Source organism: Oncorhynchus mykiss, chromosome 19 (genome assembly GCF_057628025.1).
Source record: "Oncorhynchus mykiss isolate SJ-2025 chromosome 19, ASM5762802v1, whole genome shotgun sequence".
In the NCBI taxonomy this organism is placed as follows: domain Eukaryota; kingdom Metazoa; phylum Chordata; class Actinopteri; order Salmoniformes; family Salmonidae; genus Oncorhynchus; species Oncorhynchus mykiss.
The window spans coordinates 20,904,716-20,931,868 of record NC_143040.1 but is presented as its reverse complement, the minus strand read 5'-3'; the positions used below and the strand labels follow the sequence as shown (position 1 = coordinate 20,931,868).

Sequence of the window (27,153 nt, the reverse complement as noted above, 5' to 3'; positions counted from 1 at the left end):
TGGCTGTTGGAGGCTAGCCGCTCATTCCTGATTGCTGGAGACTGATAACTCCGTCAGCCCCTGCTCCTCGCCACACACAATGGATGTTGTGGAAACTAGCCTCCGGTCAAAACAATGGTTGGATTTTCCTGAAGCTGCCACCTTTTACTGCCGTGTGTGTTTCTGTATTTCTTGAAATGCACACTCAATAGACATGGTGACTTTGTTTTAGGCTAATTCGGGAGAACAGTTGGAGTCGGAGATGTGGCCTTTTTTTAATGACTGCGTGGCTGCCTCTTCCGCCTCGCAAGTGTTTATGTTTAGGCTAAATGATCCTAGACTGCACTAAAAGGCTTGCCTCCACATCCTGGCTGCAGAAATATAAACGGGATCCTTTTAAAGTACAGTCTAATACGCTTTCCTTCACTCACTCCAACTATAAGCAAAGAAAATCCAGTTAGTTCCCCTTTCATCCCGTTCAGTCCATCTCTCCCTCTCTCCCTCTCTTCCCCCTGAAAACCTCCAACGGTACTGTGGTGCAGCGAGTCGCTCCGCCCCAGGGATCAATATCGAAGCCGGGAGCTGACGCAGTGAAAAGCAATATTTATAAATAATGAACTGGACGTTCGTTCACCCGCTCTCTCGTTCTCTCTAGAGAGGAAAATAACAAAATGCTCAAATAGGGGATTATTGAACCCAGAATAATAATGGTGTGCTGAGGTGTGCACAGTCCTGTCTTTCCCGCACGGTAGCCTGCATCAGCCATGCAGAACTAACCGAGGGAGAGAGAGAAGGGTCTGTATCGTTGTTGCCAAGTTTTGAAGTTTCCTAAGTGGCTTTTTGTTCCCTCTGAGCAGAGTGACTGAGAATCACAAGGACAGAAACCTTTTTAATGTTAGCTTTGCATAGAGAAATTGTGACTGGAGAGTTGAGGAAAATAACTTTGTTCTCTCCACTCAAACGAAAGCGGTTTCTCAATGTTTTTGTGATGTTTACACGTGTCATGTTTGTTTGAACAGCTGGTTGTGGTCTTACTGTTTTTCTCATGCTAAATCTGGATATTTTTGATTTGAACAGCCTCTTTTCATTTCAGGATGTCTCTGGGCACACTGTTCCAGGCAGTAGGCTTGTTGATTTGAACAGCCTCTTTTCATTTCAGGATGTCTCTGGGCACACTGTTCCAGGCAGTAGGCTTGTTGATTTGAACAGCCTCTTTTCATTTCAGGATGTCTCTGGGCACACTGTTCCAGGCAGTAGGCTTGTTGATTTGAACAGCCTCTTTTCATTTCAGGATGTCTCTGGGCACACTGTTCCAGGCAGTAGGCTTGTTGATTTGCACTGTTTGTTCCAGTGAGGTGGCAATAGGGGATCAATCTCACCCTCTTGCTCTCAATTTTAATTTCAAATCAAATTGAGTGCTTTTATTGGCATGGGAAACATATGTTGACGTAGATAGTAAACCAAAGTGAAATAAACAAACAATAAAAAATGAACAGTAAACATTACACTCACAGAAGTTCCAAAATAATAAAGACATTTCAAATGTCATACTCTATATATATATATATATATATATATATATATATACTCTCTCCCCTTCTCTCAATTCTATTCAATGGGCTTTATTGACATGGGAAACATGTTTATTACATTGCAATGCAACTGAAATATCTCTCACCCTATACAAAGATCAGTCACGACTTCAAGCAGCCTCTGTCCTTTTCACAGTCCTCACCTGGAGAGAGGCTAACTGCTGTTGATTTCTAGCTAAAGTCCCCTGTTATCGCCCCACTGAACACAGCCGACCAGCTGAATACTGAACAGCCAGGCCCAGCCTGTGGCGGAGAGGGACTGTTGTGGTCTCTTACTTATATATATGTGGTGCGATAACACTTCTGATAAGGTTGAAGCGTACTGCTCAGCACAGTAACCTAGCCTTCTTATCTTTTGGGATATTATACTGGGATATTCACCACCCCATCCTATTTCATACGACACCATTTAAATGTTATTGCTCTCTGTGTTTTGTATGGTACTGAAATACTCAGTTTTCTCCTTTACCGATTTGGCCTAGTCTTCTGTCTGCACATTGGTGGTGGTGATTGTACTCTTAAAGGTGATTATCTTTTTTATCTGCTTATTCCGGGGCTATTTATATCAAGCTGGCAGGGTGCCTCGAGCACAAGCCCTATTCTCCTTCCCTCATTCTGCCTCAACTCATCTCCACCCTCACCATGGCCTCTCTCTCCGTCTCTCCCTCCCCAACCTATCATTCTCCTCTCAAGTCCTCATGGCTTCATCAACTCTGATTACTATTCAGTGATGAGGTGAATGATTTGCCTGTCGTCGTCTCCTACTCTGTGGGGGGCGCTCGGTGCAGGCTCCATCCCCAGGGCTAATCGGGTTAAACGCCTGATAAGGTGAGTGAGCAGTGTTGTTGAGGAGGGAGGAGTGTAGAAGAGGGGAGATGCTGCTGGAAATTGTACCTGTCTAAGATATGTTTTTTTTGCATTCATCCTGCCTCCCCTCCCTCCCTCCTTCTTCAGCACTGCTCGCTCACCTTATCTCGGGCGTTTAACCGGACTATCCCTGGAGATGGAGGCTGTACCGAGCGCCCCCACAGAGTAGGAGATGACGTCGGGAAAGCAAGTCCCTCACATCTAGGCTTCTTTCTCTCTCTCCATTTATTTTATCTGTGCATTTTCTCACGGTGCTCGAGCTTTAAACGTAAGCACTGGTGATGTGGTTCTCCCCCGTATGCACTTCCAAATGGCTTGCCTCACCTTCACCACAGCAGAGAGAGCATCTTACACTGAACAAAAATATAAATGCAACAATGTCAAAGATTTTACAGTTCATATAAGGAAATCAGATACCTTAAAAAGGTAGGGGCGTGGATCGGAAAAGTTGATCAGGCTGTTGGTTGTGGCCTGTGGAATGTTGTCCCAGTCCTCTTCAATGGCTGTGCGAAGTTGCTGGTTATTATCCTGAACTGGAGCACGCTGTCGTACGTGTTCAATCCAGAGCATCCCAAACATGCTCAATGGGTGAGTATGCAGGCCATGGAAGAACTGGGACATTTTCAGCTTCCAGGAATTGTGTAAAGATCCTTGTGACATGGGGCCGTGCGTTATCATGCTGAAACAATGAGATGATGACGGCGGATGAATGACACAACAATGGGCCACAGGATCTCGTCACATTGATAAAATGCAATTGTTTTCGTTGTCCGTAGCTTATACCTCTCATACCATAACCTCACCTCCACCATGGGGCACTCGGTACACAACGTTCACATCAGCAAACCTGATGTCTGATAGTTTGTGCAGAAATTCTTTGGTTGTGCAAACCCACAGTTTTATCAGCTCTCCGGGTGGCTGGTTTTAGGCGATTTCACTGGAGGTCCTGGGCTGGCGTGGTTAGACGTGGTCTGCGGTTGTAAGGCTGGCTGGACGTACTGCCAAATTCTCTAAAATGGCGTTTGAGGCGGCTTATGGTGGAGAACTTTACATTCAATTCTCTGGCAACAGCTCTGGTGGATATTCCTGCAGTCAGCATGCAAATTCCACGCACCCTCTCAACTTGAGACATCTGTGGCATTGTGATGTGTGACAAAACTGCACATTTGAGTGGCCTTTTACTGTCCCCAGCACAAGGTGCACCTGTGTAATGGCCATGCTGTTTAATCAGCTTCTTGATATGCCACACCTGTCAATTGGATGGATTGTCTTGGCAAAGGAGAAATGCTCATTAATGGATGTAAAGAAATTTGTGCACGACATTGGAGAAATAAGCTTATTTTAGGATATTTTATTTCAGCTCATGAAACATGGGACCAACACTTTACATGTTGCGTTTTATATTTTTGCTCAGTATGTATTGTGTGGAATATGGAGGTGAATTTTTGACATTTATCGGCTGTCTCTCTCTTGCTTTCGTCTGATTACTTTTCTGTGACCCGAGAGTGGCATATAATTAGGATAATAACGCTGTCTGGTGCTCTGCCGCTCCACTACTCAGCTACTTAGATGCTCCCTTCTAACCCTCTCCTTTGTATCCAGCTGTCTAACCTTGTGGAGGGAAGGAGCAGAGCCACGGTTTGGATTTCTCCTAACTCCACTCCGCTCTATCCACGCAGCACTGGGTTGATTGACGGGCTCCCGGGAGCACCCATGTCATAAAAGTGCAACATACTTTGATTGGCGACTCGGTGTATCGGCTCTGAGTGGCTTATTGCCAGAGCTGCTGGAGGGGGGAGTAGGCAGGTACAGCTGTGGCAGTCAGCAGCGTTGACAGGGACAACATCCACATCACGTAAGCAGTCTCATCCGGGGGGGGGGGGGCGACAAAGCGAGAGAGTAGAAGACGGTAGTAGCGGCAGTATCCCCAGCAGCATCCTGCTCCAGAGTGAGCTGGGCAGAGGGAGGAGCCTCGGAGCAGAGGCATGTGTCTGGATTCTGCGAAGAGAAGAAGAAGAGAGTGGAAGGAGGAGGGAGTCACAAGGGGAATGGACTGGAGCATCCGTATTGTAGCGGCAGACTTGAGCCTCCCCGGTATGTAGCGAGTTGAGCTGCCTCCGGCCTTCCCACCAGGCATGACCGTGGAGCCTGCTTCCCATCAGATGTTTAACTGACTGGAGAAGTGACATTGCAACTGCAGCCTGTGGCTTGACACACACGAGAACCCGGAAGCGTCGGGTGTCTCTGGAGGACTCTGTTGAGCGACTCGGGACGAGGCAGTTATTTGATCTGGGAACTAAACGAATGCTGTGAGGAGCAACTGTGAAAGGAACTAAAGGAGGACCCACCCGACAGGACAGCATTAGTCTTTAGCTCTCCCTCCCTCATCCCTCGTTCTCCCCTTGTTGTCGTCGTCTTTTCCTCTGGACCAGAGAGGCCACTAATGAGCAAGTCAATGTGTGGCTGTGGCTGCAGCTTCATCTCCTCTCTGATGAAGAGGCTGGGCCGCACAGCCTGTTGCTCAGACCTCCTCTCCTGCAGCCATACCTCCGAGCAGCTGCAGCGCCTGGCCACCGGCTGCCCACCGCCCCCCAAGGTAACGATGCCTGCCCACATTGCCACCCACAACCATGGCATAGACAGGGCACTTCAATGGATTTGACTGGATCTCTGTTGTTTATGACTTATCTGTGTAAAGATGCGGTGTGCGTACTAGAATGGAGTGAGGACGTACTAGTCATTCACAATCTGTGCTTGGACTTATAGGCTAGTAAGCTACTAGCATTCCATCCTAGTACTATAGAAAATACTAAGCTATTACTACTAGTATTACAGGATGGACTGAGATTCATATTGATTATGTATGTTTGGGTCAGACTGACCTTGCTTTTGGTTATCCAAGATTATTTCTCCCATTATCGGGCTGCATGCGGAGCTGTTGGAAGTGCACTGCAGTAATTGATTTTGTAATGGAACCAGGTGATTTAATGGCTGTCTAGCTTTGTTGCCGTGCCAACAATAGGGCTTGCTTTGAAACTGTCCTGTTTTCTAAGTGGATGCCTTCAGACATCCTGGTGGTTTAACACTGAGTGATTGCTGCTCCGCCTCAATTGGAGAAAAAGCTTTTTGAGTAATAGAGCAAACTCCAAGATGGTACAAGAAGAACGGTGAGTAGAAGGGAGAGGAGGCGACGGGTACCCCTGAAGAAGAAGTTAGGGCTCTGACCCTAGCCTCCACCCTGTTCTCTTCTCTCCCTTACCCTACGGCTTTCAGCTCCCCTTTTCATAGTTCCCCACTTGTTACCGGTATTGTTTTTGGTCGTTTACCAGTATTGACGGAGTGGCTTCTTCCCGTTTTGACGGGGATCGGCCTGGGCTGGGTTTGGCAGTTGTCCATTTTCACTTTGTACAAGATTGATCCTGTTTTCCTTTGGAGAGATTTATGTCCTGATGGAAGGTGAGAAAGTACCGCAAAGGAAAATAATGGAGTTCTGGTTGGTTTTCATCTGTTGCCCGCATGCCAACTATTGACTGAGGGAGAGTTCTCTTTAAAACAGCTCTGCGTTGTTAAACAAACGATATGAGAGGTAACATTAAAACGTCTCTCTACCATTCATCCGTTTGTTATCGAGTTAAGTGTTTCATTGTCAAATTCGAGGAGAAATAATTCCCCTCTTTCTGTCCTTTTTTACAGGCCTGAACGGTTTCCGTTCCCCTCTTTTGAGGCACCAAGGGGCACCAGCTTTAAATAGAGAGATCGATTAATAGCCTCTGCAATGAAATGTAGACCCAGGAGGTCCCACTGAGCACTAAGCTCTGTATTTAAAGGATTACTGCTTCTAAAGAAGGCCTGTATATAACAGCCCATGGCCGCTGGGCAGAAATTCATAATTATAAATATTAACAACCCTTTATTACCACTGATTAGGTGGTTGGCATGTTGCATAATATAATTAATCTCTCAGCATGGAACATGTTTTGTTCAGCCCAAATCTGGCATTTATCTGTCTGACACTTAATTCGATTGCTGTTTTTTTTTCTGCCACCCCCCCGCCCCCCTTTCACTGAGCTAGTCACCAATGCAATGGAACATCGGGAGGTTATGCTTTCATCAATGTACATATGTATTATTTAGCTCATAAGAAGGCAGCTCCTCCAGCTGTCTGTTGCTGGTGATCTTTTTATGGACTGAGTTCATAGTGAATAGCTAGCTGCGTGTTGTTCCACTCCTCTCCTTTTTGCTCTGTTCAGATCCCATCCGTTTGATTTATTGCCGCCGTTTCAAAGGGGATGTGCTCTCTAATTCGCTCTTCGTTGGCGTGCCCATGTCTCACTGGTCACAACACCGTGACCCTCGTCACCCTTTGATAGATGGGCTCTCTCAGCAACTCTGTGTTTTTGTCTTTTCATACTTCACTTTAGGTATTAGCATAAGTCTGTAGAGGAAGTCCCTGCAACCCCAGCGGGGTATTTCAACCCCCCTTTGGACAACAGGGAAACACTCAGGATCAGTATGTAGGCTGTGGTGTTGCCTCGAGCCTGCCGTCTTCTGAGCACAGCAAGTGAGAATAGAACTTCTTGTTTTGCCAAATCATGTATTTGACCCATACAGGCTGATGGTGGCAGGATCAAACTCCCTCCCACTACTTATTTCACATGCTCTGCAGGAGAGAATTATTGTTGTTTTTTATGAATGTTTCACAGCGAGTCTCGGCTTGTCTTAACTTACTGGTTTAAGTGACCGTGTGTCCGATGCTCCGTAAAGAGCAGGTCGTGAGGATGGTAGGCAATATGTGGTTGTCTGTGGTTGAATAGATTATGTCCCAGAAGTCCTGCGTCTTTTCATACGCCACTTCCTCAGCAAGAGAGAAAATGACTTTTTTTCCCCCCCAGCTTTGATAAAATGAAATGTGATTTCCTGTTTCTTTATATGTATTCCCACACTGTCGTTGGAGTAATACTGTGAAAATGATAAGGCCTATTTGGTGTAAGAGCTGTTTGAAAAGACTACATGAAATTTCAGCCTGTTTTGGCGGGGTGATGTTTTCAGCAGTTAATAGACCAATAAGTGGTCCAAACCTCTGCCAAAAACATTTGGTTTCCCCCTCCCCACTCAGACCACTCCCAGACAGTCCTAGCTAAATTCTTGCTTGAGAAATAGATCTTTGCTAAGAAGCTATTTTTTTTGTTTTTTTTGACAATGTTTTCAATTAAAAATCACATTAAGTTACTTAATTGTTACCCAGAAATGATTTGATATTTAAAAAAAAAAAAATGTCTGTTACTGATAACACTTCAAAACCATTGGTCTGAAAATAGTTTTTAACAATCTCCCACGAAGAGCAGGTAGTGATGAGTACAGCTCATCCACACGTGGTTAATGTCTGTTGTTTAGACTGAGCCATTCACTCACTGATCCCCTTCACTGGGCTAATAATCCTTCAGCAGTTTGCCAGCCGGTTGGATAGAGAGCCTAATACGTATGTGTTAAACACAGGGAGATTGCCGAGGGGAGAGGCCAAGCATGCCCACTGTTCGGATGTTAGCTGGCGGCCTGACCAACTGCCCGCTGTGCAAAATAGGGCCTTCACAAGTGCTTACCCGTTGGCCACCCCTCATGGCCCATGGAGAACTTGGCCCGGCCTGAAGCAGCCCAGCAGTCCACCATAGGGGCATTCTGCCGGTCTGAAGTGCCCCCAGATGAGGGCACTGTGCCTGGGTGTGCCGCACACAGCTGTGTCTTTGTCTCCGGAGCTCCAGACTTGGCACGGCACGCCACAGAAGCCCAACAGCCCCTGTTATCAGCAGCTACACTGGGTGCTGTTTTGGTCCCAGCTGCCACAGTTCTGTGCGCTAGGCTAACTAACAAGACCCGGCCTTAAACTATAAACATTCACACCCATTTATATTATTCCTGTGGATGGAGAAAAAGCTTTTGGTCGGTCGATAAAGAGGCCAATGGCTGGCTCGTTTATTTTAGAGCGCAATCAAAGCATATTTTCGAACGATACCAGCTCGTTACAGCCCCATTATTGCTTCTCGCTCATTGTCCATTAAACAGAGACCGTGAAAGTTCCCATGCAATTGTGGTCTGATAGGAAGAGCATAAAACCCCACGCTTAATGATTGAGCTCTAATGGTGTTCTGTTTCTGCTTTCACTTGGTCGTCTTGCAAGATGCTCTGATATGCACAACCTTTTGAGATAATGGCTTCTGTTTTAAACACTCAGGTAACTTTTCCCAGGTCTTTGTGCCAGAAGTATTTTATCATCCTATGCGATCTCAGACTTTTATAAACCCTTGCCGTACTAAATTCAACAGCGCTTTCATTTAGCAGGATGCCAGCATGCCAATATTGTTTGTTACACTAGCCATATTCTGAAGTCTAAAATCCCATAACTGTAGTATTAACTTGAAACCATTTGTAGGCTTATTAGAAAGCAAGTCAAGCTTTTGTGTGTTTGTGTTTATCGTTTATAAGTTGTGGATGAAGACAAACTGCAATGTGCCTAGGGGATATTACGAATGACAAACATTTTTGCCGCTAGGGATTCCCACTTGTAAGTTCTGTCTCTTAAATCGCATTAAAGCACATGGTAATGGAATTCGGGATGTTGCTGAGATTACTCCTCAGGAGTTTTCTGCTGACGGAGGTAACTTAGTTCCCACCACAGAAATATAATTACTTCTACACTTTTCATATACACCGCCACCAATTACCTCAAATAAGTGTTAAGTAAAAAAAAAACATGGAACTTTTTCTGTCAGCAACTGAAGCATTCTGCCATTTCTGTTATTTAATAAGGAAATTAATGCTGCTTTCTTACCCTCTACCACCTACGGGCAGGTTGCCACAGTCTGAACAGGAATTCTGCCAGGCAGTTGTTGTTGTTTTGGTCCTAGTGACCTCATCCTACCTGTTTCCTGTATGAGATGAGACTCTGTACAGTACCCATTTGGGCTGTGAGTCACTCTGTGCCACAGGAAAACCAAGCTCACACCTGCATCACCCACTTCCTAGGGATACGTTCTGCTCTCACCCTCTGACCTCAACCTAGAGTAAAATCCCTCGTTATAGTGCTAGCTGGTGGAGGTGTCTCACTGGTGGTCCACGCTTTGTAGAGGCTTATTTCAACTAGTCAAACCTAATGATACACAGTTTTATACTGGCTCACTGTGAATGGTAAGTATATATTTGGGGGGGGGGGGGGTCACTAAATGAACCACAGAAATAATTACCTTCATCCCTCCTGTGATTCAATACGTCACTGTCTCTCGCGGATATACACTCTTGTCGTGTGTGTTCCGCCGCGATTGTTTTCAGCAACAATAACAAAACATATTTCATGTGATGTTTAAGAACTACAGAACCTTGACTATTCCCTTATAGGAGGCATACCGGGTTCAGATATTCATAGCCTTCCTCTGTCGAGCTCATAGCTCTGAAATACAGGTCCCAGGGGGAGCCCTGCAATCTGAGATGATGCTAATGCTCCAGTGTCCACCACAGCACTTGAGACTTGGAGAGCCAGACATCCACACACTGAGCCACTCAGCCAACCCAGTTTCTTTCCTGGAGGTCACAAAGAAAAGGAGTTTCAGGGAAACGGACACAAAATGGCCGGCCATCTATCCACTCGTCACTTTGTCAATGCCAGCCGGCGCATGCAGCCCCACAACACAAAGCGCATTCATTTCCTTTTGTGTGTGTAGCCTGCGACTGTGTCTCTGCAGGAGGTGAAGTGTGGCTAGAGAAATGTACCTGGCTGTTGTCTCATTTTGTCAGTGGGCTAAAGCAAGGGGATCTGTGTGTCCCAGATCTTGTGAATGTTACAGGAAACAGAATGATCTGAAATGAGAACTTTAGTCCCTTTTTAAAATATATTTTTTTACTTCATCATTTACTTTCATTGCCATCCATTCATCCAGTGGCTCAGGCACTAGAGGTGAGCTGGACAGATGATTGCTCTGAAACATTTCTTTTTAGAGGGAAGCAGCTTACCGGTAACCACAGAAACGGCATGTTTTCTGATTTTATTGGTCGCGTACGTACACATATTTTGCCGGTCTTATCGCAGGTGCAGCGAAATGCTTGTTTCTCTAGCTCCAACAGTGCAGTAATACCCAACAATACAAAACAATGCACACACCAAAAAAAGTTAATTTATACATATAAATATATATGTATATGATGGTGTGTATAGACATGATGGACAATATATGAATAGAAAAGGTGTGTACAGCAGTAATTATATAATGAGCCTTGACCAGAATATAGTATATACATATGAAGTGGGTAAAACCGTATGTAAACATTATTAACGTGACCAGTGTTCAATGACTATGCACATAGGGCAGCAGTGTCTAAGGTGCAGGATTGAGTCCCGAGTGGTTCCGGCTAGTAACAGTGACTGAGTTCAGGGCAGGGTACTGTGCGGTGTGTACGCCATTTGGTGGGAGTAGTTTAGAAGCTCTGCAGTCTCCCATGGCCCAGCTTCCTCAGAGACAAATGTCCTGCCAAAGAAGCATTGGCCACAGTAATAAGAGGGAGAAAGCAAGAGGAAAATGACACACACTGCACCCCTCTTAACTGTTCACTTGCTGTCTCCCACTTGCTGTCCCAACAGTCCAAACAGTCCAACAGTCCATGACTTGCTGTCCCAATAGTCCAGTCCATGAGACCATGTTAACTGGAGAGAGTTCTGTCCCACCCGGTGCTGAATTTGAAAGTAGATATCAGTCATCCATTATGGAATGATTAGTGTTCAGGGAAACTGGATGAGACATGCTATTCCGGCCTGTCTTTCTGGCCTTGCCCTCTTTTCAGTCTGGCAGACGAGTATCGCTCGACCGGAATATCAATGTGTCCATCTGAATCGAACATGGCTTTGGTGTGTCATGCTCGTCACATTTTGCCAGTGGACTGGTAAGAACTGGTTTGAGGTTTTGATTTTATATTCTGTCATATGTATCAGGTACATGGTAACAATAAGAAGTGCTCACGTCCATGACTAATCAAAGGTCAAATTGAAAAACACATTGCAAGGTTTCTGCAAGCTGTTATCACTTCCAATGGTGTGCACCTTTTAGGAGCGTTAACAATGAGCAAACTAAGAGACTGATGATATCGGCTGTTACATACCCACAGTCCACATTTCGGCAACACTGCTCTTTGCTGTGCTGCTAAGTTGCTCATCTCCTGCCTGATAAATAAACCATTAATGTGACAACCTATAAGAAATCCCGCTATGCCCTCAGATGAACCATCAAACAAGCAAAGCATCAATACAGGATTAAGATTGCATATCCTGCTGTACCGGCTCTGACGCTCGTCGGATTTGGCAGTGCTTGAAAACCATTACGGATTACAAAGGGATACCCAGACATGAGCTGCCCAGTGACGCGAGCTTACCACTCGAGCTAAATGCCTTTTATGCTCACTTCGAGGCAAGCAACACTGCAGCATGCATATGAGAGCACCAGCTGTTCTGGATGACTGTGTGATAACGCTCTCTGTGGCCGATGTGAGCAAGACCTTTAAACCGGTCAGAATTCACAAAGCCCCGGGGACAGATGGATTACCAGGACTTGCGCCGACTAACTGGCAAGTGTCTTCACTGACATTTTCTCTCCCTGACTGACTCTGTAATACCTACATGTTTCAAGCAGACCACCATAGTCCCTGTGCCCAAGGAAGCGAAGGTAACCTGCCTAAATGATTACCGCCCCATAGCACTCACGTCGGTCACCATGAAGTGCTTAGAACGGTTGGTCATGGCCCACATCAACAGAATCCTCCTGGATACCCTAGAGCCACTCCAATTCGCGTACTGCCCCGACATATCCACAGATGACGCAATCTCAATCATACAGAGGGTAGTGCGTACTAGAGGTCGACCGGTCTTTAATAGGCATGGTCGATTTAATTAGGGCCGATTCTCAAGTTTTCATAACAATCGGTAATCTGCATTTTTGGACACCCATTGCATTCCACAAGTAAACTGCGTGGCAGGCTTGACCACCTGTTACGTGAGTGCAGCAAGGAGCCAAGGTAAGTTGCCAGCTAGCATTAAACTTATCTTTATAAAAAACTATCAATCTTCACATAATCACTAGTTAACTACACATGGTTGATATCACTAGGTTAACTACACTTCTCTTGCATTCATTGCACGCAGAGTCAAGGTATATGCAAAAGTTTGAGCCGCCTGGCTTGTTGCGAACTAATTTGCCAGAATTTTACATAATTATTACGTAACATTGAAGGTTGTGCAATGGAAGAGCAATATTTAGACTTCGGGTTGCCGCCCGTTCCATAAAATACGGAACGGTTCCGTATTTCACTGAAAGAATAAACGTTTTGTTTTCGAATTGATAGTTTCCGGATTTGACCATATTAATGACCTAAGGCTCGTATTTCTGTGTGTTATTATATTATAATTAAGTCTATGATTTGATAGAGCAGTCTGAGCGGTGGTAGGCAGCAGCAGGCTCGTAAGCATTCATTCAAACTTTACTGCGTTTGCCAGCAGCTCTTAGCAATGCTTGCTTCACAGCGCTGTTTATGACTTCAAGCCTGTCAACTCCTGAGATTAGGCTGGCAATACTAAAGTGTCTAGTAGAACATCCAATAGTCAAAGGTATCTGAAATACAAATGGTATAGAGAGAGATAGTTGACGCGTCATAATTCCTATAATAACTACAACCTAAAACTTCTTTACTGGGAATATTGAACCACCAGCTTTCATATGTTCTCATGTTCTGCGCAAGGAACTTAAACATTAGCTTTTTTACATGGCACATATTGCACTTTTACTTTCTTCTCCAATGCTGTACTTTTGCATTATTTAAACCAAATTCAGCATGTTTCATTATTTGAGACTAAATAGATTTTATTGATGTATTATACTAAGTTAAAATAAGTGTTCATTGTTTATTCAGTATTGTTGTAATTGTCATTATTACAAATATATATATATATATATATATATATATATATATATATATCACGATTGATATCGGCTTTTTCTGATCCTCCAATCATCGGTATCGGCGATGAAAAATCAGAATCGGTCGACCTCTAGTGCGTACGGCCCAGTACATCACTAGGGCCAAGCTTCCTGCAATCCAGGACCTATATAATAGGTGGTGTCAGAGGAAAGCCCATGAAATTGTCAGAGACTCCAGTCACCCAAGTCATAGACTGTTTTCTCTGCTACCGCATGGCAAGCAGTAGCAGATCGCCAAGTCTAGGACCAAAAGGCTCCCTAACAGCTTCTATCTCCCATCCATAAGTAAGCTGAACAGTTAATCAAATGGCCACCGGACTATTGCTTTGACCACCCTCCATTTTGTTTTTACACTGCTGCTACTCGCTGTTTATTATCTATGCATAGTCACTTCACCCCTACCTACATGTACACATGACCTCTAACCTGCACACTGACTCGGCACCGGTGATCCCTGTATATAGCCTCGTTATTGTTGTTTTTTTCAATTTTTTTTTTGTTTAGTTTATTTGGCGAATCTTTTCTTAACTCTTGAACTGCACTGTTGGTTAAGGGCTTGTAAGTACGCATTTCACGTTAAGGTCTACACTTGCTGTATTCGGCGTGTGACAAATTTAGATTTGAACTCCTTCAGCACTGTCACCTGTGGAAACCAACTGCTGTATCCAAGTTGTGTGTGTGTGTGACTGCGTGTCCATCATTTGTCACTGTGGCGATCCAAACGGACATCCCATTCTGCCCCCATGGCACTCGTCAATCCAGAACAGCTGACCAGGCTGAATGGACCTTCAAGGCTTTACCCTCTTTAGCTAAGCTATCTGTCTGCTGTAAATCTGGCGCGCTAGAGTGGACACACCACTTGGAGAAAACAACATCTGCCGCTTTCTCAGGATATATTTATTTATTTATTTAAGCATTTGCTACAGGCGTTTCTGAGAACTAAACATTATTTAGGTCACTAAGTGCAATGCTTTACTATTGTCTTTTATGTTCTAGCAGGCCTAATTGGCACCGTTCAGTTAGACGTGGGACTGGGGGTTGTTTTGTCAGTGATGTGGTGAGGAGACTGTCAGGTGGTCACCTCTCTGATCCTCAGAGTTGCCTAGTGACAGGTGCCCACGCCACCAGAGAGAATATCCCCTATCCCCCACCGTCAAAGACCCTGACATCAGAGAACAGACATCGCTAGCTTAGTATTATAGAGACAGTCTGACTACTGGCCGACAACCTTCTTGTGAAGACTGCAGAGAAATAAAAGTTTAATCCTCTGATGCAGTGGCTGGACCTTGACTTGCTAACCAGACAGTCTGCTATTTTACATGCTGGATGGTTATTACAATGTTGCGTTTGCAATGGAAATGTATACATAAGAACCCCTCCCCCCTGCAGAAACACTACACACCCACGTACTCCACTTCTTAGTGCAAGCCGGGAGGCTGGCTTGGGAGATGCAGCTTTGTCTCGTCTCTCTCCCTACCTCACTTTCTCCCGCTTCCACTTAAACTCTTGAAGGTCCTGACGCCTCCGAATCAGAGGCTGTGCTCTCTCATCCACAGAGAAATAACACTGGCTGTGTTTTGAACTGACACCAGGGCTGGGCTGCGTAGTAACTCCGATCGGGGAGCTGAAGTGGTCACACTGCATACAGTCATGAGAAGTCCATATTCACATAGTAGCATGTAGCCCTTTACACTCGTACCCGTATACTGGTTGAAATGGCAGATTTGGACACGGATACGCGCCTAAATTGCAACGTAGTGGCGCTACAGTAGCACGCTATACATGACGTCAGAGCTCTGGCTCTGTGCTTCACCGCACTGGATGGGATTTGACTCACAGCTGTTCTGAATTTTAGCACCGCGCACGTGACAAGAAGTTGCCCTCATCCCTCCCGCTAATTGGGCCAACGTCTGCAAATAATGTTTTGTCCGATTGAAGGAAATGCTGTAAATTACGAGGACTATATATTTTAAAAGATGAGACATTGAGGATTATAACAAATACCGCTTTGATGTCATACAAGCAAGCCAAGCAATTGTATCCAAATGTGCACTTTACATTTCCACATAAAATGTCACGTCATAGTGTCAACATTTCTGATCACTGTTTGATGTACAGTTACAAGACTACTTGGCGTTCTACCCTGGGTTGTTCCGAACAGAATAAACACCTATGTTGTATTGTGAAGAACATTTAGCAACAGACCACACATCTGAATGCAAGCGACTCCGTTCTTTGCGCACCAAAATGACGATCTGCTTCTCTGAATTTCTTTGTGAAAGCCTCACACTGTAAAATCGGATTTTGTCATTTATGTAGTCATGTCGGCAATGGAACACGCTTCCAGATGTCTGCCTGACCCTGATTTGCGATTTATAATGGACCATTTTTGGATTGCATAAACAACAGTAATTGTGTGATGGCGGGGATGCAGGGCTGTGTTCGAAACGACTACAAGTGTGCTTGCTCTAGTTCCTCAACGGCACAGCTAGGAGAGCTCCAAAAGCCCCTTAGCGTTGAAGAGTCAACTGTGCACACTTTGGAGAGGTGTGTGGCGACTTGGAAACACCAGTTAGACCTCTCACTCAAACCCCTTGTGATTTGTTTGGTCTTATGTTGCACGTACCTCACATTTCCCAGGAATGTTCTTATGTTACTGAATGTATCCAGGGTGTTTTTTCCGGTTTCGTTATCAACAAATCCCGCGAAATGTACTAAATGTAAAAGGCACACAACATCGTAATGTTTGGATTTAGTCTTGTCGGGTGAGCTGCTGTTCTCACCTTTTTAGTCTAATTTTCCCATGATCTTCAAACTGTTAATTTCTAATTGCTACCATGGTTATGCAAACTCTTACCATATTTCTTCTGTAAGAAACAGTTCAGTTTAGCCCTATCCATAAAAACCAATTCCCTGGAGTGTCAGGGGTTAAAGATGAGACCGTCTTCCCATCAGGAGTCTGTCGAGCTAGAGCACAACCAGTGAAGAGTGGATGACGGAATGAAATGGAGGAACCCTGCCTAGATAAAGGTCATTTCCCAAGCCCTAGTGTACTGGGAAACCCTCCTTCCTGGGGGGCATTGAGGGGTTACAGGGGTGACCCCATGCCCGGATGCCTGTGTCCCCAGAGAGCTGATGGCCAGTATGGGGCGCCATTCAGGACATATTTACAGATGCAGTATGTCACTGGCCGGGGAGAGTGGCTCAGTTCCATTGAGAACTGTGTGAGAGCGAGGCAGGCAGGAAGGGTGGGCGAGAGAGAACAGTATTTGAGTTAGTAATATTCTCAATAGCACAAACAGTCTTAAAAGGTCTAAGCACATCTGTTCAGTCACACGGAAATAACCTCAGTGCAAGGCATGTTGGAATAGCAACATTGTCCTCCAACTGCTCCTATAAAGACGAGGGACATCAACCAATCAAGCGTCCTTCCAGGAAAAGTTAAGCACATTATGGATGCGTCCCAAATAGCACCCTGTCCCATAGAACACTATGAGCCCTGGTCAAAAGTAGTGCACTATATGGGGACTAGGGTGCCATTTAGGACTTAGTGTATTTTCCCACGGTTCCCAACAGGTGCATCGACTCCCCCCTCCACCTCCCCTAACCAGCATTTTAATAGCTTCCTCCATCAGTCCCCCAGCTGTGCTGCCCTGCTACATCCCTCCATTCAGCCCTGGATCTGCCCTGCTGCATCCCTCCATTCAGCCCTGGATCTGCCCTGCTGCACCCCTCCATTAACCCCTGGATCTGCCCTGCTGCATCCCTCCATTAACCCCTGGATCTGCCCTGCTGCATCCCTCCATTAACCCCTGGATCTGCCCTGCTGCATCCCTTCCTTAACCCCTGGATCTGCCCTGCTGCATCCCTCCATTCAGCCCTGGATCTGCCCTGCTGCACCCCTCCATTCAGCCCTGGATCTGCCCTGCTGCACCCCTCCATTTAGCCCTGGATCTGCCCTGCTGCACCCCTCCATTCAGCCCTGGATCTGCCCTGCTGCACCCCTCCATTCAGCCCTGGATCTGCCCTGCTACATCCCTCCATTCAGCCCTGGATCTGCCCTGCTGCACCCCTCCATTCAGCCCTGGATCTGCCCTGCTACATCCCTCCATTCAGCCCTGGATCTGCCCTGCTGCACCCCTCCATTCAGCCCTGGATCTGCCCTGCTGCACCCCTCCATTCAGCCCTGGATCTGCCCTGCTGCACCCCTCCATTCAGCCCTGGATCTGCCCTGCTGCACCCCTCCATTTAGCCCTGGATCTGCCCTGCTGCACCCCTCCATTCAGCCCTGGATCTGCCCTGCTGCACCCCTCCATTCAGCCCTGGATCTGCCCTGCTGCACCCCTCCATTCAGCCCTGGATCTGCCCTGCTGCACCCCTCCATTCAGCCCTGGATCTGCCCTGCTGCACCCCTCCATTTAGCCCTGGATCTGCCCTGCTGCACCCCTCCATTCAGCCCTGGATCTGCCCTGCTGCACCCCTCCATTCAGCCCTGGATCTGCCCTGCTACATCCCTCCATTCAGCCCTGGATCTGCCCTGCTGCACCCCTCCATTCAGCCCTGGATCTGCCCTGCTGCACCCCTCCATTCAGCCCTGGATCTGCCCTGCTGCACCCCTCCATTCAGCCCTGGATCTGCCCTGCGCTGGATAATCCCTCCGCTGTACTGTAATTCCTGCCCCTGTGGCTGATTTTTAGCAATGTGTTCACAGCAGGCTTTGGGGCCCAACAGATCAAAGCCAAACATGAAACGACGAACGCTTTAACCATCCTCAATTACATCAAGCAGGGGGAGGGGAAGAGTGAGAGAAAGCTTCTGTTTTTAAAGCAATATAGCAGACACTTACACCAGCCAGTGTTTCAAACTCTAACTTCCGCCCGCCTTCTGGCTGGGTCCTCTCTCTTGATTGGGTGGTCTAATTAGCACTAACATTTCACCTCCTGTTGGAAACAACATTAATCAGAGGGGTTACGCTAACGAGCAAAGCACTGGGTCGGTACGGCGGTCGGAAAACATTCTCTTACGTTAATTGGAGGTTGATTAAACGTTTGCTGGAGGAGCCCCACTGATTGTCCAAGGTTGAAGTCATCAAACGAGAAGCTGCCGCGATCATAAAACAAGCCCAAAATGGAAAATACATCTGAAGAAGGAAATAGTCATGTGTATTTAGTTAGGAAATAAACTAGCTAGAGCAGGTACTTGTGACTGATAGAAATTCCAGGTAGCCCACGCCACTACTCAGCTGTTGTTCCCTTGGGGCTCCGTACTTCCAGGTTATTGCTGTAGTAGTAAATGTGCAGCTGGATAATTGTGTTTTCTTAACTGCTGCTGAAAGGTACTTGCGTTGTGTAGGCTCCACTAGAGGCACCTGCTCAGTAAAGAATAGGTCTAACCGTAACAGTAAAGCAACAGTTGGGCATGTTTGAATGGGCCCTGCTCCCACAGAAGGGCCAGCTCTGTGCCACATTATATGCTATGGAGAGAGTCTGTCCCTCTTGTCCTGAGTGCTGCCATTTTATTCTTGTCACCTTCTACCTTGTTACACACCACAGCTCCAACTGTGTGTGTGTGTGTGTGTGTGTGTGTGTGTGTGTGTGTGTGTGTGTGTGTGTGTGTGTGCGCGCGCGCGCTCTCCCAGGGCCGTTGCTGGCTTACAGAATTTGTATCGACCTCCCACTGTTTCCGCTGTCTGATTAACGCTGACAAATGTTTTATTCCGTCTTAACACTGCCCTTATAACCATAGAAATATAAATACTAGAATGGTAAAAAGCATAATGTAATTCCAGTTCTATGCATGTAACACCTCTGCTGCTCACCCGTTACCTTTGACCTTTTATATGATCTCATTAGCAGCCATACAGGTTGTCTTAATGAAGCGTAGGCTGCTATCTGTCTATGGACCATTGTACTGGTTCAGTATCATCGTAACCATCTTAGTCATGGTGATCATAGTGGATGAATGATCTCTGGTGTCGAAGTTATGATGAATGACGTTATGATGAATGATCCCTAGTGTCGACATTATGATGAATGATCTCTGGTGTCGACGTTATGATGAATGACGTTATGATGAATGATCTCTGGTGTCGAAGTTATGATGAATGATCTCTGGTGTCGAAGTTATGATGAATGACGTTATGATGAATGATCCCTAGTGTCGACATTATGATGAATGATCTCTGGTGTCGACGTTATGATGAATGACGTTATGATGAATGATCTCTGGTGTCGACGTTATGATGAATGATCTCTGGTGTCGACGTTATGATGAATGATCTCTGGTGTCGACGTTATGATGAATGATCTCTGGTGTCGACGTTATGATGAATGATCTCTGGTGTCGACGTTATGATGAATGATCTCTGGTGTCGACGTTATGATGAATGATCTCTGGTGTCGACGTTATGATGAATGATCTCTGGTGTCGACGTTATGATGAATGATCTCTGGTGTCGACGTTATGATGAATGATCTCTGGTGTCGACGTTATGATGAATGATCTCTGGTGTCGACGTTATGATGACTGATCTCTGGTGTCGACGTTATGATGAATGATCTCTGGTGTTGACGTTATGATGAATGATCTCTGGTGTCGACGTTATGATGACTGATCTCTGGTGTCGACGTTATGATGAATGATCTCTGGTGTCGACGTTATGATGAATGATCTCTGGTGTCGACGTTATGATGACTGATCTCTGGTGTCGACGTTATGATGAATGATCTCTGGTGTCGACGTTATGATGACTGATCTCTGGTGTCGACGTTATGATGAATGACGTTATGATGAATGATCTCTGGTGTCGACGTTATGATGAATGATCTCTGGTGTCGATGTTATGATGAATGATCTCTGGTGTCGACGTTATGATGAATGATCTCTGGTGTCGATGTTATGATGAATGATCTCTGGTGTCGACGTTATGATGACTGATCTCTGGTGTCGACGTTATGATGAATGATCTCTGGTGTCGACGTTATGATGACTGATCTCTGGTGTCGACGTTATGATGAATGATCTCTGGTGTCGACGTTATGATGAATGATCTCTGGTGTCGACGTTATGATGAATGACGTTATGATGAATGATCTCTGGTGTCGACGTTATGATGAATGATCTCTGGTGTCGACGTTATGATGAATGACGTTATGATGAATGATCTCTGGTGTCGACGTTATGATGACTGATCTCTGGTGTCGACGTTATGATGAATGACGTTATGATGACTGATCTCTGGTGTCGACGTTATGATGAATGACGTTATGATGAATGATCTCTGGTGTCGACGTTATGATGAATGACGTTATGATGAATGATCTCTGGTGTCAACGTTATGATGACTGATCTCTGGTGTCGACGTTATGATGAATGACGTTATGATGACTGATCTCTGGTGTCGACGTTATGATGAATGACGTTATGATGAATGATCTCTGGTGTCGACGTTATGATGAATGATCTCTGGTGTCGACGTTATGATGAATGATCTCTGGTGTCGACGTTATGATGAATGATCTCTGGTGTCGACGTTATGATGACTGATCTCTGGTGTCGACGTTATGATGAATGATCTCTGGTGTCGACGTTATGATGAATGATCTCTGGTGTCGACGTTATGATGAATGATCTCTGGTGTCGACGTTATGATGACTGATCTCTGGTGTCGACGTTATGATGAATGATCTCTGGTGTCGACGTTATGATGAATGATCTCTGGTGTCGACGTTATGATGACTGATCTCTGGTGTCGACGTTATGATGAATGATCTATGACGGGGTTTCCCGAGCTCTGTCCTGGGGACCCGAAGGAGTGCACGTTTTGGTTTCTGCCCTAGCACGACACAGCTGATTCAAATAACCAACTGATAATCAAGCTTTAATTTGAACCAGCTGTGTAGTGTTAGGGCAAAAACCAAAACGTGCACCCCTTAGGGTCCCCAGGAAGGAGTTTTGGAAACTCTGACCTATGGTTTTGGAAGTCTTCTCTGGTTGATTTGAATGGGATTTCAGCGGGACTCTGTACAAGTACTCCCTCTGCTGGTTCTTCAGTCAAGTACTGGAAGAGGATACCTCTTCTCAGAATGAACATCAAGGATGTTTCTGACGCTAGATTCGGATTAAAAACTATCTGTGCTCTCACATGTTGGTCACATCTATGGTTATAAGGGGCGGCAGGTACCCTAGTGGTTAGAGCGTTGGACTGGTAACCGAAAGGTTGCAAGGTCGAATCCCCGAGCTGACAAGGTTCTGCCCCTGAACAAGGCAAGAATTTGTTCTTAACTGACTTGCCTAGTTAGGTGAAGGTAAAAAATAAAATAATAATAATGTTTTTGACACCCCTTATAGAACCATGTTTAGGCTACAGATTCCTGTTCTCTTGGCTCTTTCAGTGGCTGATTCATTGCTTTGGCGTAGTGTCCGTGTCCTGTCAGTGTCCTGTCAGTGTCCTGTCGGTGTCCTGCCAGTTTATCCAGTTTATCAAGAGCACTGTCAGCCGTTGTCAGATTGACTCGTCCTCTGAATGGAGTTCACAGGCAGGCCGGGTCTATTCCTGTTCTAACGGAGTGCACTCACTTCCTGTTGGTGTCAGTGGAGGCGGTCCAGTCTCTGAAACGGTCACCTCTCCTGGGGAACAGGAGACAGAATGTGGCCGACTTCAAAAGGAGGGGTTGGCATGTAGGTTATGCTAGGCTATTTTCCACCAGGTGATAGACAGGTTTGGTGTCTGTGTGTGTCAGACAACCTTCCTACTGTAATCTCCTATAAGAGTGAGGGACACTGACCGTGAACTCAGTCATGCATTTCTCTAAATGCATGGCATTAAATGCATGCATTTCTCTAAATGCATGGCTCCGAGTGAACTCATTCAGGTTCAACTTTGTCTGCGTGCCTGGGCAAGGTGAATGTGTCCTGTTCTAGACTGCCACATAGACCATCACTGTGATCACCCAAGAGGCTAACGAAACAACATGGCTGGGATGGAGCTTGTCCACTGTTCCCCTGGCCTGCACTCCTCCCTGCTCCCTCACTCCTTCTCCTCTAGCCTGCACTCCTCCTCTCCCTCACTCAGTCCCTCACTCAGTCCCTCACTTGTCTTTCCAAACTCATTCTCATATTCAGGCCGTACATAATGCGCTTTCTGACACTTTGGCTTCAGAGTGAAGGCGGTGTCATGTTGGGTAACTTGGCTCCATCAGTTTCGGGTACAGAGTCCCTGTCATCTAACTAGCTAACATGGCCTTATATTCTGATGTAGGCTTACACCCTCAACCTGGTCCCAGATCTGTTTGTGCTGCCAGTAGGAGTTGGCAAGACGGCACAAACAGGCCACATCATATCATGCTTGCGTGATTAACTTCTATAGTTTTGTGAATAACGGCAGGCTTCAAACAGCATTTTTATTTTTATTTTTACCTTTATTTAACCAGGCAAGTCAGTTAAGAACAAATTCTTATTTTCAATGACGGCCTGGGAACAGTGGGTTAACTGCCTGTTCAGGGGCAGAACGACAGATTTGTACCTTGTCAGCTCGGGGGTTTGAACTCACAACCTTCCGGTTACTAGTCCAACGCTCTAACCACTAGGCTACCCTGCCGCCCGCATGAACAAGCCGCCAGCATGAACAAGCTGTCTGACACAAGCCTACAGTATGTTTACCAAGACGAGAGTTAAATTCCTCAGCACAGCATATTTTGATTAGGCTAAAGTTTCTGGGAACCACCAGATTCACTGTCGGTAGACCAGCAGCCTCGGATGATAAACAGCTCTAAACATAACAGAGCTGGACTTTCTCATTCTGAACAACGTTCCACAGCCGTCATCCAACTCCAAACTACCCCAATGGTTAAGAACAGTAGTTGGACTGGATTCTCCCATATGGAGCCAGGAATGTCGCTGCTTTCATATCATGACAGATGGGCTGTGTTCATTGGCTGTGTCAGAGGCTAGAATACCTGTGTGTGTGTGTGTGTGTGTGTGTGTGTGTGTGTGTGTGTGTGTGTGTGTGTGTGTGTGTGTGTGTGTGTGTGTGTGTGTGTGTGTGTGTGTGTGTGTGTGTGTGTGTGTGTGCATCACGTTGAGGCTCGGTAGTTCGTTATTGTAGAAGTTCCATGGCCCGTGCTGTGTGATCCAAAGCCAAAGCTTTCCTCTATTGTCTCCCCACTTAAATGCAACCATTTCCTGCATCTCCCAGCACAAACACTTTGTTTTATTTCTACCGTTATGAATAAAAGATGACGGGGTTATTTCCACTTTATTTTGGTGAGCGTCAGCATTGCAATTGTCTGTGTGTATGAGATGGATAACTCTAATATCTCCTCTTTTCTCCCCCCTCTCTGCCCCCCCCCCCCCCCCCCCCCCTCTGTCTCTCGCCCGTTTCGTATCTCTCTCCTACAGAATGCCAAGCCCTTCTCCTCCTCAGACAGCCTAGTGAAGGTCCAGGAGGTAGCAAGCTGGCTTTTGGAAATGAACCAGGATCTGCTGTCGGGGGGCAGCAGGCGGGGCCTGGGGGGCCGGCGAGGGGGCCCGGGGGCCCAGCGAGGTAACGCCTCCTCCTCGGCCCGGACGCCCCAGGGCCAGCAGCCTGGAGAGGAGGCCGACGAGGAGGAGCACATGAACCGGGTGGTGGAGGACCAAGAACACCAGCAGTCCAGAGTCCAGCCTGCGGCCTCGGCAGGGGGGGAAGGAGTGGAAGAACCGTGGACCTCCAGGGAGAATGGACCCCAGGGAGACGGGGAGGAGGAGGATGGAGGAGGAGTACCCAACGAGGTGAACGGAGGAGTGACTAAGGGCGGCCGGTGGATGTGGGAGGCGGAGCGACGGCAACAGGGGGGGGATGACGACGAGGAGGAGGAAGAGGAGAACAACAACAGTGGCAGCCAGCAGGGAGAGGAGGAGGAGGAAAGGACAGAGGGAGGAGAGCGAACGGGGAGGGAGGAGGAGGACGAGGAGGAGATGGACCAGGACAGTGATGACTTTGAGCATTCGGAGGAGAGTGGGAGGGAGGAGGAAGAGGAGGAGGAGGGCGAGGATGGCCTCCACTCACCCTCCCTCAGGAGTGATGTGTCTGTCCCCAACAACAACCTGGACCAGTCCTCGGGGTGCCAACACCAAAGCTCACCCATCAAGAAGAAGGTAAGATCTGACCAGTGTTCATGTTTCACAGTATACCAGAACTTACTAGATACTAGAACCTTCAAAAACGGTTCTCTACTAGAATTGTTACTTTCGTTCTTCTGTCAAATGTCTCACGCCGTCTTCTGATTTGAGAGAGGATCAAGTCTGTATCAGCGCAGCCGACATCGCCTTATCGTACCTAGTCCGCTTCCTCATTGCTAGCTCTAGCCTGGCCTGAGGAACCAGTGCACTCCCTGGGAGTCTGGGCTGCATCACGTTAGCTCCCCACTCATACTGGTTCTAGCCTGGCCTGAGGAACCAGTGCACTCCCTGGGAGTCTGGGCTGCATCACGTTAGCTCCCCACTCATACTGGCTCTAGCCTGGCCTGAGGAACCAGTGCACTCCCTGGGAATCTGGGCTGCATCACCACTTATGCTGAACAGAAGTTAACGCCCGTGAATATTGCAAAATGGCAACAATGTCCATTACAGGCTACAACAAGAAGATACTGGTAGCTTCCAGCTTTGTAAGCTAAGTTTCCTTGCTAGCTTGTTGGCGATAATATGCAAACCATAACACATACTACTGCTGATTTCAAAGCTGATTGTCTCCAAAAAATGTATTCATTCATGTAATCTCCCTCGCCTCGTGTCTCTTCCAGTCAATATTGTCTTTGCTGGAGCCACAAACTGAGTGTGAATGACATCATGGGCCTTAAAGAGACAACGCACACATTTTATAAAATATTTTTCTTCTTCTATGCAAATGTTGTTGATCAGTACAATAAAATAAGTCCCGAATGGAAGGGTAACAGATTCTTTGTCATCTGTAGCCCTGTGAAATCAGCCAAAACAATAACTCAATGTGTGCATATATACACCTGTATACACCTGTATTGTGACTAGGCCAAGGCTACATCTTGATTTCCCCAATTTATCAATAGAGATTTACCCTTCAAATAAATTATTACCTTTCTGTTATGTAGTTAGATTGGTAGAAACAAAGTCAAATTGATTGTATAATCCAAATCTATGTCAAATGTAATGATATTGCCTAGTTAAATAAAGAAAATATTGAACTCCTAAAGATCTGTCTGGATCAAGTAGCATTCTGTGAATGGCTAATAGGCCTTCTTTTTCCCCTTGGTATCATGCTGGTATCTAGTATTATGACACTGAACCTGGTGTCCGTATCAAAGACACAATTCTGGTATTGTGACATCACTAACCTGTGGTCAGTTTGTGTGTGTCCTAATGTGATGGTCTTAATGTACATAGAAACAGGTACAGTATTGTGTGAATAGGATCGAAGTAAGTTGTGCTCCTTGCTTTTCCACATCCCTGAGAAGGTGACGATAAGCAGCCCAGCTCTGTTTCAAAGCAGACACTTTCAGAAATGTGCAAAACCTCTAACAGTGTCTAATAATCTAGTGACCCTTGCCTCCAGGCATGACATGAGCAATTGTTGATACTGAACGTGATCCACAACTCTCGTTGAGCAGTACAGTATTGCTGTATTTCTAATCCAATGGCTCCCTCTTGTGTTCAAAGGAAGTTACTACATTTTTTAAATTCATGGAGTTAATTTCTTGACTGTTGAAAATGCCAATAAAACGGCCTGCGATTTGGTCTTGAAATGCTATTTCACATACCCTCTACACTCCGCTAGCTGTGCCCCATTTGTCATGCTGTATCTGTGGTCAACTTGCAATGCTACAGCAATGCGTTAATGCCATATCAAGCAATTATAGCATATCGGCCTATTAAAAACTTCTAAGAGAACATTTACAGTAGTCTGTAATAGGTACTATGAGAAGGTCTACAACCCTCAACTCTGGACCTCTGAGCCAGTCCCACTGTGTTTTTTTTTTCCTTTTTTCATTTGTTCCCCTTGAATCAGACTGATTTTAGACCTTGGACATCAGGTGGGTGCAATGAATTATCAGGTAGAACAGAAAACCAGCAGGCTCTGAACCTCCGTACGGTAAGAGTTGAATACAGCTGATCTTCATAGACAGAATGTCTAGTAATTCCATTTCTATTTCTATACTCTACAATGCATAGGTCAAACAGGGAGAATGTCATGTGCTGATTGACATATAGCAGTAGCTGGCAAGCTTTCTTGGGTTGCATGCCTGACCCGTGTCTGTGACATTCCTTTTTGGTAGAAGCAGCAAAGGTGCTGACTTCAAGAAGCCTTACCTTCTATTTTGAGGATCCATAAGTGAAGATTGAGTGTCTTGAAGGATTGTTCTGTCGTTGTTGAGCTTTACTTATACTCTAATTTGATATCAGGTTATGGGTCGTCAAATCAACTGAGGTTGTTGACTCAAATAATGTTTCTGATTGCCAAAATCCCGACATATCTTAAGTCTTACAATGAGGCCCTTTTATTTACTTCCCATAGTCGGATGAACTCGTGTCATTTATGTGTCTGTCCAGTGTGAGGGAAGTTGGCGGTAGTTTTGCGAGCCAATGCTAAATAGCGTCAGCGTAATGACGAAGCCTATGGGTGGCTACCAGCGTTCTCTGGAGAAGTAGATCAGGATATTGGCAATGAGGCCCTTACGTATCCATTTAAGCAGGCC

At 46.0% G+C, this 27,153-nt stretch overlaps 1 protein-coding gene across 4 annotated transcripts in view; it reads left to right on the top strand.

Moving 5' to 3' along the window:
* fbxw7 (F-box and WD repeat domain containing 7) overlaps positions 1-27,153 on the top strand; it is a 203,649-nt gene that overhangs the window by 60,486 nt on the left and 116,010 nt on the right. For all 4 annotated transcript variants that reach the window (XM_090210444.1, XM_090210443.1, XM_090210453.1 and 1 more), the window contains exon 3: positions 23,846-24,583. In XM_090210444.1, the coding sequence (XP_090066570.1) occupies positions 23,915-24,583 (669 nt within the window). In that variant the 5' untranslated portion in view covers positions 23,846-23,914. The remainder of the gene's footprint in view (positions 1-23,845; positions 24,584-27,153) is intronic.